Source organism: Euprymna scolopes, chromosome 41, assembly GCF_053919585.1.
Source record: "Euprymna scolopes isolate OS-2025 chromosome 41, ASM5391958v1, whole genome shotgun sequence".
Classification (NCBI taxonomy): Eukaryota; Metazoa; Mollusca; class Cephalopoda; order Sepiida; family Sepiolidae; genus Euprymna; species Euprymna scolopes.
This window is the reverse complement of record NC_136522.1, coordinates 37,219,200-37,235,101: the sequence shown is the minus strand read 5'-3', so window position 1 is coordinate 37,235,101 and position 15,902 is coordinate 37,219,200. Positions and strand designations below refer to the sequence as shown.

The 15,902-nt window shown below is 38.5% G+C and overlaps 1 protein-coding gene across 13 annotated transcripts in view; it reads right to left on the bottom strand.

Annotated features, from left to right (window-relative positions):
* LOC145266477 (steroid receptor RNA activator 1-like) overlaps nt 1-15,902 on the bottom strand; it is a 779,488-nt gene that overhangs the window by 673,490 nt on the left and 90,096 nt on the right. For 4 of the 13 annotated variants that reach the window (XM_080122181.1, XM_080122172.1, XM_080122183.1 and 1 more), the window contains exon 1: nt 2,523-2,679. The exons of the other annotated variants lie outside the window; for them this stretch is intronic. In XM_080122181.1, coding sequence (XP_079978307.1) covers nt 2,523-2,631 — 109 coding nt within the window. In that variant the 5' untranslated portion in view covers nt 2,632-2,679. Of the gene's footprint in view, nt 1-2,522; nt 2,680-15,902 lie in introns of those variants that run through there. 13 annotated transcript variants of the gene reach the window in all.

Genomic DNA, 15,902 nt, shown 5'->3' with positions numbered 1-15,902 from the left:
ACTTCCTGTTTTTATTTTTTTTACATTTCTATATAGAAATTGAATCGGATTTTTTTTTTTCCTTCTCAATTTAGTCACGTACAAATGATCCAGGTGGGATCTTAATTCGAAAAAATGCAACTATAATATGCTAGTAACTTACGACCCCAATTTCAAGGTCAAATTAAATTATTATCTAACGCAATTTTAAACATAAGAAATCAAATTTTTTTTTTCATACTTACTTTTTTAAAAAAGTGCAAACATAGCATCAATCGAAAGTCTTATTAGTTTTTAGCAACATAAGTTACATTAATGAAATAAAATTACTTTTCTGATTTAACGAAACAGAAAAAAAATATTTTATCCTTTAATCTGCTCAAATTATGAAAAAAAAATTCTGCTTGTCTTAAATCAATAATTTACACAAATTATAACTAATCATTACGTTAGCAAAAAAAATGAGATGTTATTACGCTTTGCAAAAAAAAAAACTGAGAATATTTTTAAACTAGCTATTTTGCAAAAAATGAGAATCATTTTTTTTTGCACAAAGCGAATCATTTTTTTTTTTTGTGCAACAAAACGAGAGATTTCTTTCCTACACACTCAATTCCTTCCTGCAGAATCAAATGAATTCCACAAACAAAATACTTTTAAACTCAAAATTTATTCACAAAAAACAGCAATGAAAGTTCTTCGCTTCTGGTATAGTCCTTTTGCAAAATGGTGGCCCGATTTACCCCCATACGCATGGAGCCTTTAGTATGAATTCCTATTGTTGGAATGTTAGTTCATTGTTAGTTCATTGTTCCTTTGGAAGGATCCATGAAGATCATGGAGAACACAGCGGGAATGATGGCGCCTATAATCAGACATAACGTGAGCCCCTTGGGATTCAAGAAGAAATAAGATCCAATGATTGGATAATAACATGCCGAACAGTAGTAGAATGTCTTCCTTGATTTGAATAGGTTCAGCAAAATAAGTTGTCTCTGCTTGTAGAGATATGTCCTTCGTTCACCAACTGTTAGGTGTCCATAAAAGAATCGTCTTGGCTCCCTAGTGAGACAGCCGCTGGTTTGAGTCTGTATCGTTTTGTGTTCTTTCTCAGAATGAAAAATAAACGCATGAATACAAAAAAGGCGCCAAGTCAAATCACCTGACACATTCAAATTTAAATCAATCACAGACCGGCTTCCAAACTGTGTAGGCGGCCTAAAAGAAAGATGAAGGTTGAATGTGGAATTTCTCACAATATTAAACGATTCTTCTGCTTTAATGGTTAATGTGGGCACCCACATTACTTACAGAAAAACGGTTAATTAAACTACAGAAGCACTTGTTAAAAACTATACAAGTTCTATAATTTATACCCACCTCAAAACAAAAAAAAACAAAAAAAAACGAACGAACAAATAACGGAAGTATACTTTCGTAAACCGCTCGTATAAGCTTACTGACAAAATAATTAGCGTTTTAACTTATGAAAAAAAAATGAACAAATCTCTTAGTAAAAAAACAAAAACAAAAAAAACGAGGGTACTGAAAACGAATACCAGTTAAATTTGTTTTAGTATATAAAGAAATTACTAGGCGGTTAGAAAGTGGGTGCTCATTTTACGTTAAATTTATATAGGAAAGTGATCCCCCATTTTTTAAGAAAATAATTTCTTCATATCATGAAAACTACTTATCTGCCCCAAATTTAAATGTGATATTCGTTTTCAGCACCACCGAAAACCTGTACAAGTCGTCATTGTAAAGTTTTTCGAGGAGTTGGAAAGAAACTTGACAATAAAAACATAAACCTTTAAATACTATTAAAAAAATAATGCGGATCAATAAATACTAGCACCGAGAATACATTGGATACTAAATGTTTTAATATCATGAGAACTATTTGTCGGCGATAGTTTTAAATATGATATTCGCTCAAAACAGATCCGAATAAACCTAAAAAAATAATTGAAAAAAAAAAAAATTAACTTTTGAAAGGCAAGTCGGTCCTTGTGCACTTTCGCCACCGTTAAATAAATAACGTTAAATCCATTCTTAACATGAGGAGGAGAGTGTATTTTATAACTATTATGTGCTTCGACCTAACAATTTAAAAAAATATATCGTGAAGCTTGAATTTAATTCGAAAAAACTAAAAACAGCGCAGTGGAAAAAGTGCACATGCACCGACCGGTACCCGACGGCACTAAACCAAGAGGTTTCAATAATTTAAGAATTACGCTAACAAGAAAATTGGTCGTGACGGGCACAAACTTTTAACGATAGCAAACTTACAGACTTTCTATTTCTAACGGTGAATAATGTGAGCTGTATTTGTTGTAAATGAAAATTTTTAGCTTGAAGTTAAATTTAAAAGGCAAAACAAAAAAAACGTTGAAATTTAAAAAATAAAAAAATAACATTCGAACAGAAACTTGGACGTTTTTCTTTTAGTTTTCCTTTTTAAAAAAAAAAAAAGTAAAAATAATCAAGTTTTTGTATTTTGAAATCAGTAAAAAAAAAAAGAAAAAAAAAAAAGCTACCTGCATTCGGCGTCGGCATTTTCCAGCGTGTTGATGACGTCATAAGCACTTTCCATGACGTGGCGCTTTGGATGTCATCATGGACGTTGAGAAACGGAACAAATGACATATAGAGAGAGGGGCGAGACACTAGTATTGTATAGAAAGTGGGGTGGGTGATACACTATTATTGTAGGTATTTAGTTGCTCCCCACGAAAACAAATGTGAAATAAGGTCGTATTTAATGTAGGAGGGGGAATCCAAACAGAGGCGGAGAGATAAATATGTATGTAGGAGGAGGAGACATTTTGGTATTGTGAAAATTCAGTACCTGCGATTTGGAGACTTTTAGGGATGAAGGTTACTAGCTTTTAGGGATGTGTTTTCCACACAAGTTTTGAGGGTGTTACTTTAGGGTGTTTTGTAATGGGAGAAGTATTTTTGAACTGAGCCGGATTCAGAGAAATATCTTCAGTGAAAAAGGTTTGCAGGATTTATAAACAATAAACTATAGGATTATCAAACAATTATGGTATATGTATACGTATTTGTTTATTAGTCACATGTGTACTTATCACAGTTTCTGTTTCTGTTATTTTCAGATCTTAATCATTGTTTAATCAACGAATAAAGATTGACAAATAGAGCAGACTCTTATTTATGATCAAGATACAGTGACAATCGCAACGATGCCTGCAGTACGGTATCCATTCCCTGATTGTGATTACATCACTGACAACCTGGATCCAGCTATCATCGCAGCACTCATCACAACTCACAGTGCCATTCACAGATCTGCTCCGACTGTTACTGCAACAATGGAGAAAGTCAAGCGACCCACTGTAACCGCCGCTGGCACAAGCGAGGACTGGGCATACTTTCTATCCTGCTGGACAGAATACATGACTGCAACAAAACTGAACGGTCAAGACAAAGTTATACAGCTGCTCGAGTGTTGTGACGAACCTCTTCGCAGAGACCTCACAAGGACAACAGGTGACAAACTAGCTGAAAAATCGTTGAACGATATCTTGGCTGCCATTCGTAAGCTGGCTGTTCGTGAAGAAAACACAATGGTAGCCCGTGTAACATTGCATAATATGCGACAAGACCATGACGAGTCAGTCAGAAACATCGGCGCACATCTCAGGGGACAAGCGGGCATTTGTAAATTTGTTATTGACTGTCCTAACTGTGACGTAAAAGTGAATTACTCAGACGCAATTATGCGGGACGTTCTCACACGAGGTGTTGTAGACCCTGACATTCAATTAGACCTGCTTGGTGATAAGAATCAAAACATGCCCCTAGAGGAAGTATTCCAGTTCGTCGAAGCTAAGGAAGCAGGAAAACGATCAGCATCAAGGCTACTTGATTCACATTTGGTTGAGGTGGCTAGTTCATATAGAAAATCAAAGCAAACGCCAAGCACAGACAATCAAGTAACGTGCTCTTACTGTGGTAAACACGGCCATGGCGAGAGAAGTGTTGCACAAATCCGTAAGATGCTTATGGTCATCAGTGTGAGCTTTGCCATCGAGAAGATCACCTTGAAAGTGTCTGCCGCAACAAGAACTACCCAAAACGTCACCATTCCCACCAATAGAAGAGAATCGCCAAAAACTACAAAAGTACCTGCTTGATTACTACAGGTCTAGCACATTCAACACATGTGAACATCAGCTGCTGCCTCTGATGGATGGACCACCAATGAAACTTATGGTCGACCCCAATGCTGAGCCTCTCGTTCACCATACACCAGTGCCTGTTCTGCTACACTGGCGAGACGCAGTTAAAAAAGGCCTCAATCAAGATGTACGACTAGGTGTTCTGGAACCAGTCCCCATCAGGGAACCTGCCACATGGTGTCATCGAATGGTGATATGTGCAAAAAAGAATGGCCAGCCTTGACGTACAGTGGACTTTCAGGTGCTCAATGCTCATGCCACCCATGAGACACATCACACACCGTCCCCATTTTTTCAAGCTCGATCAGTGCCTAATGGCAAGAAAAAGACATGGAATGGCTACCACAGTGTCCCTCTACGCAAAGAAGATCGACATCTGACCACATTTATAACATCATGGGGGAGATACCGATACAAAACGGCGCCTTAGGGTTACATAGCTTCAGGTGATGGCTACACAAGACGGTATGACGAGATCGTGACTGATGTTTCAAACAAGACAAAGTGTGTTGATGATGCCTTACCTTACTGTGGGCTGACGACCTACAGGAGAGCTTCTATCAAGTTGTGAACTGGCTTGATGTTTGCGGAAGACATGGGATAACGCTCAACCCCGAAAAGTTTGTCTTTGGAGCAGAAGGCTTTTGACAGGGTATGGCACGATGGTCTTCTAAGGAAAATTAGATCATATGGAATCACTGGAAGAATTCATAACGTAATTAAATCCTTCTTAAGTAATAGAAAAATCAAAGTTGTCCTCGACGGACGTACATCCAAACAATATGACATAAATGCAGGAGTGCCTCAGGGGTCTATCCTTGGACCTCTATTGTTCCTGATATTCATAAACGACCTCCCTGATAATATTGTTTCGGAGATGGGTATATTTGCCGATGACACCACTCTCTATAACAGATATGAGGGGAAAACAAATGAACACATATCCAAGAAAATGGCAGAAACACTAGAGGATGACCTCCAATCCGTAGTGGAATGGGGACAAAAATGGTTGGTCTCATTCAATGCTGCTAAGACTAAGCTTGTTTCCTTCAATAACTACAAGAAACCTTCTCTACCACCAATAGCAATGGCCAAGAACACATTGCCTGAAAGTACTTCTTTTAAACTCCTCGGCCTAACGTTTACAGGGAATATGAACTGGAATAGATACATTGAGAGCATTGCCAAGGCTGCTGCAAGGAAGGTTGGCTCCCTCTACCGTGCTAGAAAACTACTTACGCCTGCCAGTATCCTATACCTCTATAAGGCAACCATTCGCCCATGTATGGAGTACTGTTGTCACATCTGGGCTGGTGCATCTGCTGCTTGTCTCTCACTCCTGGACAGGGTTCAAAAAAGAGTCGCAAACCTGATAGGTCCTGAACTGTCATCTAGGCTTCAACCTTTGTCCCATCGACGAGATGTTGCATCCCTCTGCCTGTTCTACAAATACTTTAATGGTGAATGCTCTGACGAACTGCAAACACTTGTACCTCCCCGACGTAACTACCCCCGACAAACCCGACAAGCTACTAAGTCTCATCCCTTTACAGTGGAGATCCCTAGGTGCAAGAAAGCCTTTTACTCCAATAGTTTCTTCCCCAGAACTGCGGGTCTTTGGAACTCCCTTCCGGGATTCTGCTTTCCCAACTGCAATGATATGCAGAAGTTCAAGTGTAATGTTAACAAACATCTTTCTACTCTTCTCCCTTCATAATGACCCCGCTAATTAATTCCCTAATAGTAGCCCCCTGCTTCAAAGTGGCACTGTGCCTTGTTTGGGGTGAAAATTGAATAAAAAAAAAAAAAAAAAAAAAAGATGTGGTCGAATTCGCAGGCTTTGAAATCACTCTCAATGATGTCAGGCTCTGTTATAGATATTTACAAGCCTGATGTGCGATCATAGTTTGGCTTGGTGAACCAAGTCTCATATGCATTCAGCATGGCAGAGAGCATGTTACCGTTTTGTGATCTTCTGAAGCCAGGCACTACCTTCCAATGGAACGAACACCTCCAAACACTATTCGATAAGTCAAAAGCTCAGATTGTGAAAGAAATTGAAGAAAGTGTCTACATCTTTGACCCCAACAGAACCACATGTTTGGCAACAGACTGGTCCAAATCGGGAATAGGATTCTGGCTACTACAAAAACACTGTGCATGTATCAAGAGTAAACCATTCTGCTGCCCAACTGGATGGAAGATAACACTCGTGGGCAGCAGATTCACCCACCCAGCCGAGTCCCGCTATGCACCTATTGAGAGTGAAGCACTGGCAGTGGCAGATTCCCTAGACAAAGCTAGGTATTCTGTGCTAGGCTGCAGAGACTTGATCATCAGGATATGTAGTGATTGATTTCTTGAAGACATCTCAAACACCCGCCTGAGAATCTTGAAAGAAAAGACACTAAGGTACACGTTCCGAATGATCCACATTCCTGGAGTCAAACATCGCGCCACAGACTGTCTCTCACGCCACCCAACATGTGATGCAGAGAAGCTTGTCTTACCCGATGATATAGCACAAGTTCACAATCACAAACATGCCGGGAACCCAACCTCCAGCACCACCAGATAGGCGGCATAGATGAAGGCATAGTCTCAGCTGCAGTCACATCCCTGAACGCACTCGACCTAAAATCAGTGACCTGGGACAGAGACCATACAGCCACAGCCAGAGACCCAGGTATGCTGCAGCTGAGTGACCTCATAGAGCAAGGCATACCAGAGCACCGCCATGAGGTACCAGAACCACTGAGGCAGTATTTCCAGTACCGTGAGGGCTTATCAACTGTTGATGGGGTCATTTTGTACAAGGATCGTGTAGACTCAGGCAAGAAGTACTGGATGCCCTACATTCTGCTCATCAGGGAGTCACATCCATGACAGCTAGAGCCGAAACATCTGTATTCTGGCCAGGAATCACTCCAGACATATCTACTCTTTGTTCAAGCAGCCAACAATTTCAACGCGTTGAAACGGATCATGTTCCGTCACCAACAGTTGAGGCCACACCTACTCTGCCGAGACGCTTCAGCCATGTGAAACATGCCCCAGAGTGGCAAAAGGACTTTGTTATGTGAAAAAACACATAAATGACATTCATGCACTCTTAGTGCACATCAGTTGATTCCTAAGTACAGTGGAATCGACCCATTTACACTGTACTCAACAGTTCCATATGTTTTTTTGTTTTCAAGTTTTATTATAAGCCTTTTTCAATCAGTAAATCCAGCATCTCATACCAACATACATATGGCTTTCTCACTAAAAGACTTGGGGGGGAGGAGATATAGGATTATCAGATAATTATGGTACATGTATGCGTATGTGTTTATTAGTCACATGTGTACTTATCGCAGTTTCTGTTATTTTCAGATCTTGATCATTGTTTAATCAACGAATAAAGATTGACAAATAGAGCAGACTCTTATTTATAAACAAAACAAAATAATGAGTTAAGAGGGCATATGTAGGGGAAAAGAAATTTAAGAGAAATGAAATTCCTTAGCCCCAAACAAAATAATAATGATAAAAAAGAAATAAAACACAATGTGTTATGTCCCTTGGATCGGTGGGAGTTGCCCCCCTTTGTTCAATGTTTCATGATGTACCTATTTACTATGCCTCCCCACGGGACAGAGTTAGACACCAGGGTCGTTTTTTAACGTGGAGAAAAGGTACAAAAATAAAAATTGTCTCAGCCGTGAAGGATTTTTCCTCCACCGAAAGAGAACAAGAAATAGAAGTGCAGCATCTGAAGAACAGATACTACACTTTGATCTTGACCAAAAGCGGACATAAACATGAATAAACGAGACTTGGTCAGTCGGCCATGTTGGTCTGAACGATGATATATCCTTGTCCTGTTGTTATTAATAGAAACGTAACAGAACATGCTGTCAGAACAAAGGATTTACAAACAAATGTGAGCAAAATACGGGGAAAGACTTATATTAAATACCAAACCTAAGAGGCCTTAAAAAAAAAACTGAAATTTCATAAGAACCCCTCAGAATGAATAGCCACGTGAGCCTACCAGAACCCTTTCTGGTTGACCAACCTGAGTTACGGGAAAAATGGATATAACGGTTCAACTGTTACCGGACAGGGTCCAGCCTTGACGAAAAACCAAGTCCTTGTCAGGTGGACACCTTAATATATTGTATGGGCGATAAAGCCGAAGATATTTTTGCCACATTCAAACTTGCACCCGAGGAAGCCCAGAACTTCAATATAGTGGTAGCAGAGTTCAATGACCATTTCAAAGGTGACACGAACATAATTTATGGATGGGCCAGATTGAACCGAAGGTGTCAAGAGGAAGGTGAGTCCATTGATTCATTCATCACTAATCTCCACACACTAGCTAAAAACTGCAATTTCTGAGACCTGCACAAGGAATTAATTCGTGACAGAATTGTAGTTGGGTGCACAGATCCTAAGCTATCACTAAGTCTGCAAATGATTCCAGACTTCACCTTAGACGTGGCCATCAGATGCGCACGACAGAGTGAAACAATAAAATCACAACAGCATCTCCTGCAGTCTCCAGATTATGTTGTTAGGAAGGCCAGCCATCGAAGCACTTAAGCTCGTAACTGTCCACCCAAACTCGCATACCATCAGAAGCCAGAGGCGACAATTCGACCCCAAAAAAGAAATGCCAGACCTATTCACAGGCCTAGGCACATTTGGGGAAGAATGTACCATACTCTTACATCCGGATGCTAGTCCATACTCAGTACCCACACCACGACACGTATCACTACCCTTGATGGCGAAAACACGGGAGAATGGAAAAGCTGGGGGTCATAAGCAAGATTGACACACCCACCGAATGGTGTTCTCCCATGGTGGTAGTACCAAATGCAAACGTAACGATTAGGATATGCGTAGATCTCACAAAGCTCAATAAGTGCATAAAACGTGAACTCCACATGCTCTCCATGGTCGACCACCTTTTGGCTTAGTTAGGGGAAGTAAAAATCATGAGCAAATTGGACACCAACAGTGGATATTGGCAGATTCCACTTTCATCAGAATCCCGTTTGCTGACGACCTTCATAACTCCATTTGGACGATACCAATCTATTGATGAGGGTTTCTTCACTTTTGACATATCAAAGGCATTTGATAGGTTTTCGCATAAACAAGATTTCCAGCTATGGAATATCTGGAAATGTCTTCTTAACCATCAAATGTCTTCTTAACCATCAAATCCCTAAGTTTTTACAAGTAGTCATCGATAGGCAGAAGTCAAGAGTTCAGCTTAGGCCTGTTGAGGATGGTCGGGATAGAGAACATGCCTCTATTTAGGACCTTGTTTGTTATTCATTAAAATTCATGGGAATCAGACCTCTGTTCTCCTATTTTGAAGTTGATGACCTGAGTATACAACACTCTCGCATTTTCTATAATCCTTTTGTCGTGATTGCTATAAGCGACTTTAGTTTCAAAACATCTATTATTTTTGAAGCAATTGAAGTAGTGGTTTCTGTGTGCAATAAAGGTAACACATACAGAGGTATAACAAAGCTGGTTTTTGTTGAATATTTTATGTAGCTGTGTATGCTAATAGGAAGAAGAATTCTAGCTGACGACAAAGAAAGAAAAGATTTTGGTTAACATTAGTTTGATCTTCACCTTCGAGCAGATTTTTCACAAACAAAAGTGCATTTTATATAGTGTCAGAAATGTATTTTTTATCGACATAGTCGCCTTCAGCAGTGCAAAAGGAGGTGGAAGGTCAGCAGACATGGTTAGCCTGTGGATTTCGTATTACCCGTTACCTTCTCTTTTGGACCCGTTTCGTCTAGCATTCAGCTGGCAAATGTGTGTGTGTGTGTGTGTGTGTGTGCGTGCATGTATGCGTCACTCTCTCTCTCCCTCCTTTTTTGTCATTTAAGTCCTTGTGGTCATTTCTCTCTATTTCTCTCCTTTTCGCTCACGGATAGTTGCCATGTGAAAAGTGGAAGAAGCTTGTTAATGATTGGCTGTTCAGGAAAAAGTCCCAGAAATCCCTTTTATGCGCGCCCTTCGAATAAGTTCCAGTTAAGATTTCTTGAGAGCAAGAATCTTTTCTGGGATTCTGTCATGTGGAGACCATATGAGGTAAATTCATTCAACCACTTTATTAAAAGTAGAGAGCTCTTATTGGAGCAATTTAAAATTTCTATTCTGAATTACACTATTCATTGAAAGGGAAAAAGTGTGGACAGAGCCTGTCAACATTTTTATTTCTCCCTTTTCCAAGCCGTTGACAGAATGACTCGTCAACATTAATTTTATTTCTTCATCCTCCTTTCGGAAAAAGTTTACAGATGAAAAGGAAGTCTGACGACCTTTTCAGAGAAAAGGAATTTTAATTTGGGTGAAAAAAGCAGAAGCAGAAGAAGAAGCTTACAACCTTTAAAAAAAAAAGGAATTTTATTTGAACTCTCCATTCTTTGGGCGAGAGATAGCCCAACTTTAAAACCTTTTGAAGGTTTCGTTTGTTTTGGAGAAAGTTTGTTTATTTGTTTGTTTGTTCGTTTGTTTTGAAGAAAGGACGATAAAAGGACAGAGAAGAAAAAGAACTTTAAAAGAACTTCGAGAACTCTTTCTTTCATGTTTTTTTCACTTTCAGACCTTTTTTCAAGTAAGGCTTTCTTTTATTTTTAAGGGAAACGAGACTGTTTCCCCGCTTTTGGGAAGTCTAATTTTGAGACTTCATAGTAAAATTGCAGTTCTCCTTTGATATTATTTCTTTTAATGGAAATTTAAATGTTTGTTCTTTAAATTATTTTTTCATGATATTGTTAATGTGGTAATTTTTACCATTGCTTTTGGGAAGCAAAAAGCAATCAGCCACTCACTTTTCCAAAATAAACTTTGGACTTTTTAAACCTTAATTCATGGTTTTGTATTTGTTCTTTATTTCCTTTTCTTTATCGCTGCATAGCTATTTTCATTTTTCTCTCTTCTTTTTTTTTTGGACTTGTTTCCCAACAAAGTTGAATTTTGATAACGACCCTAAAATTCCGACATTTTACTTTTTGTTGTTAATATCAGTCTTCTGTGTTCTGTGAGAAATTCTAGTTCCAATGCCTTTTCATGTTTGAAGTCGCCTACATAATTCTAGTAGGCAGCCTGTGATTGGTTACTTTGTATGGGTCAAGATAATTACTTGACGCCTTTTTTGTAAACATCCATTTTGTTTTTAGTCTACAAAAACCACCCGACAAGAGAGACTCACCAAAAGTCGGCTCAGAGAAGAATATATAGGAAAAACCGCGTTTATTATTTTTAAAAAATCCGAATTATACATCGGGTATGAAGTTGGCTTCCTTTTTTTCTCTTAAACAAAAGTGACTTTGTTTGATAAAATTGTGTTTGGCGTATTCATAAATTATTTTTTCTAAAGAATAAAATTGAATAAAGTTTATTTTTACAAGAATGTTCAGACATTTACCTAGCAAATAAGCATAAAAATATATAAGAAAAACCGCGTTTATTATTAGATTTACCCACAATCCTTTGAAAGTGAGTCTTCCTCTTCCGTTTTATAAAAAAGAGCGCCATGTTTTAAAATGAAAAAGCAAAAAGAAATGTAAAAGAACGGGGATTTTTTAATATAGAGAGAAAGCCATCGTTCGCTTTGGAAAAAAATGAAACATGTAAGTAGGACTCTGTTTTATTTCTACCCAACATTAAACAACCCATGCAGTGCGCATGACTCATAAAACTTCCCTCCACATGGAAATATCCAGGTTGCAAGAGGTAACATTCCTTTTCCGGAACATTTCTCTTCGTTCACTGAAGGTACATATTCTAAGTCCATGATTCCACACAAGAACTCTTACCGAGCTGGCATTGCTCGTTCATTTTGTTAATTTTGTGAAAAATAAATTTGGAGCATTTTTAACGAGAAGGATGTGTCATGGTATTTCTTTTTATTGCCTTGTTTTATTATTATCTTGTGAGATAGAAGAATTTAATATCTATTAATTATCACTACCCTACAAATTGGTGACACCCATATGTGAGAGAAAACGTGCAGACTCTTCTAAAAAGACGGGCAATTTAAAGGTTTCCAAACCATTTTCAGGAACTCAAACACGAAAAACAACCAAAAAAAAAAAAAAAACCCCTTCATATTCGTGTCCACTACAAATTGATAACCCCAATTACAAACAAAGATACACAAATTCTTCACCATGGCTGAAACTGAGTGCTCCAATGCTGTTGCTGTCCGGGTGCCGCCGTTCATGGAAACTGCTGCAAACGGATGGTTCGCCATGATTGAGGCCCAATTTATGATCCAAAACATCACAGTAAAAGCCACTAAATTCCACCATGTACTTTCCAACTTGCCACCAGAATTTGTAGCACAATTATCTCCACTACTACTTGAAAAGAGAAGCTACGAGGAACTAAAAGTTGCCGTCATTAATATCTACCAGAAAACGAAACCGGAATTATATAACCCTAACACCCTCTCTTGTCAGAGGGCCGAGCCGCATCCGTCACTATCCTGGTTCACGGGAGCATACTTGTGATGTACTTCTGGCCGTGTTCGTCGCTCCAAGCTCACAGGACCATAGATGCAACCCAGCAGGGCTACATTCTTACTTGTCTAGTGGTGGACCCCTCAAAGGTGACCAGACTCTCACTGGTCACTGGAAAATATCTTTCTGCTGCTCAGGGCACGTGAAATATGCATGACCCTAAGTCCGTGTGGCAACATTGTTGATTTTGGTCGTCACTCTGGCTTCGTGCTGGATCCAGTCTATCTCTTTCATCATCTGGCGTCAAGGCATACCTGGAATAAACTGCATCTTCATTCAGGCCAGCAATCGAGAAAGAAAGAAAAACTCTGGTTCATTTTCGTAAAAACCAACAAAATAATTATTCAGAAATCGTTCTACACTTGTTTAAAAGTCGAGTTTCTTAATCCGAGCTTCATGATGCAGGTTGTATAACTTAAGTTCCTCTAATTAATTTCCCAGCTAACAACAAGAGCCTTTCAACTTAGCTCCTATGAGGGTTATGCCCCCCCTCGCCCCAGAAGGGGTGAGAGCAATGTGGACACCTCGATGCCAGCCAGTAAAAAGGACCCTAACTTTAAAAAGCCAATCGCTTTTATAAAACTGGCCTCTTCTCCCCTCTCTCAAATTAAAGATTACTTTTCCTTTTTTTTTTCTCTATCCCATTATCTTATTCTTTTTCTTCTCTCGTGAACTCCTTTCTCTATCCCCTTATTTTATTCTTTTCATTTTCTATTTCCTTGTGACCCTCTTCTTCCTCTTTCATGACCATATCTCTCCCTAGGTTCAATTTATTTATCTGTCTGTCCAACTAACTGACCACTGACTTGGTGGTCTGGTAGTTAAATACAACAGGTGGACCCAAATGACAACATATCCCAGACACCAAAGCAGACCTTTTGAACCCAAGTCATTGTACCTGTCTCACTTAATTAGTAGTTAAAATTCATTTTTACCAAATCCAACTAGAAAAACAATCTCTTGTTCCACGAATCCCATTATCAGATTTTATATTTTCTTTTCATTGAAAAAGATACTATTTCTTCTCTGGTGGATAGAAATCTCATAAACATCTGTTTTTCCTTGACCAAGTGTCAGCATGCCCCCCCCCTAACCATACCTCATCCTCTCCCATCTTCTCTTCCTCTATTTGAAAAGCAAGATCATCTGGTGTCGCAGGGATCTCGACATATCCGTCCCTTCCTTTCACTTGTCAATTAGTCATAATTGGCATATATGTGACCTGCACCAGAAGCCTGACCCAAAACTAGTAATTCTACAATCAGTCAATAAAAAGCAACTGACAAAAATTGTCCATTCAGCATGCAAAAATGTTCTGGTCCAATGGTTCTGGTTGCACTGCTATATATATTATAATGTAGCATGTATGCATGCATAAGTACTTGTATGGAGTTCATAGTTCTTATCATCAGAGAAAATGGCACTCATTCAATAATTAAACATGCACCCACGCAATTATAAGCTTCCACAGCTCATGAGTCATGGATTTTTATATTCGCCTACACATTCATTTTTTCAATCGATAAACTCCCTTTTTTTTCACTTTCCTAGTCTTATTAAGGTGACTAAATCATGTAAATGCAAAACAGTTTCTTGTTTCCCCTTTATTTTCAGTTCTTCTCTACAACTGGACATGGTGCATGCAAAACATGTGTTCCTTTTTTTCATTTTTTTCCATTTTCGGTACTTCTTTATGATTTAACCTACGTGCATGCAACTGAGGAAAGATAACCATGCTCAGTTCACTATCAAAGGAGGGTTTATACACCCTTTAAACTACTTGCTCATTTTCTCTTTCTCATAAATCATAAACAATCAGAAAAATATTTGCGCTTTTGATATTTGTTTTTTTCACTCTTTTTCTTTTTTAATAATGGCTTAGGGACTGACTTTGGGGTCCCTGCTTGGGTTTTGTCAATGGTCGCAGCTCATGCACGCTAACCAGGTTTGGTAAAGGGCACTCATTGGTATCCCTGCCGCGCCCAGGTACGCTAATGTCGGTGGTTTGTGGTTACCTGATTTCTTCTTACATTTAAAACTGGGGAATTCTTTCATTATTGACTCCCACATTTTTATCCAGCTATCTGCTAATTAAAAAAAACAATCTCCAGATTTCTCTCACACCTCATTGAGTAAAAGAAAGGTCAGATCCTTTCCACATCCATTTTTCTGATATTTCTCTTCTTTTCCAAATTTAGTTGCTCCTCAACTAAACTATTTCTTTTCAGTCAGAATTCCCAAATACAATACAGAATTCCTAATACAATTAATTCTCTCTCCTATGAGATTGACAAAAGTTTTCAGGCATACTACCCAAATGCACATTTTCCAGTGCATCGAGCCAACTGATGGTAATAAGATCTTTCATCTCATAATTCACACGGACTCAAACAGAGATCTCTATTCATTTCTAGTGTGATTAATCCTCTTTATCTTTGTCTTCTTTCAAACACTGTATCGCCGCCGTGGTTCTAATTGCTCCCCTTCAAATCACTATCTTCAAAAAATCTCACTTAATTGTCACATGATTATCCGAAGCCAACAAAATGAAAACAAGGTAAATGTGGTATTCTGGTGACTGAAATAACTCCAACCAAACGTGGCACAGTCAAGCCACATTTACACCTCTATTTATTTATCTCTACTTGCTCAATGGCAATCCACTCATCTGCTATACAAAAATTCAAATTTATCATGAATACTGTCGGTTTTAAATCCGAGCGATATGTTGGGCACATAAAAATTATTAGCCATAGAGTGCTCGATTACAAAAATATTAAAAACGATTATTAGCCATAGAGTGCTCGATTACAAAAATATCTAAAAACCAAGAATGCAATATCTTTACTCATAACATCATAAACCTCAAAGTTTTTTTTTTCTTTTCTTCAGACGCATCTCTCTCAATCCTTTACACGAAGGGAAAGAACTGACGTCCTCAGCTTATGTATACCTCTTGACATCAGGGAAAATTTCCCAATAATATTTCATACTTTCACAATTTTAAAGCCTTCTCAACGACTGCATATTTAATTTTTTTCAAAACAGAATAATATCAGCAGCGTTATTTTCTTTAAGACATTCTACTTGACAGTTTAAATGCTTCAAAACTATTTACCAGGCGATTGATTTCATTTCTTTATGTAATTTCCCCGGCTAAATG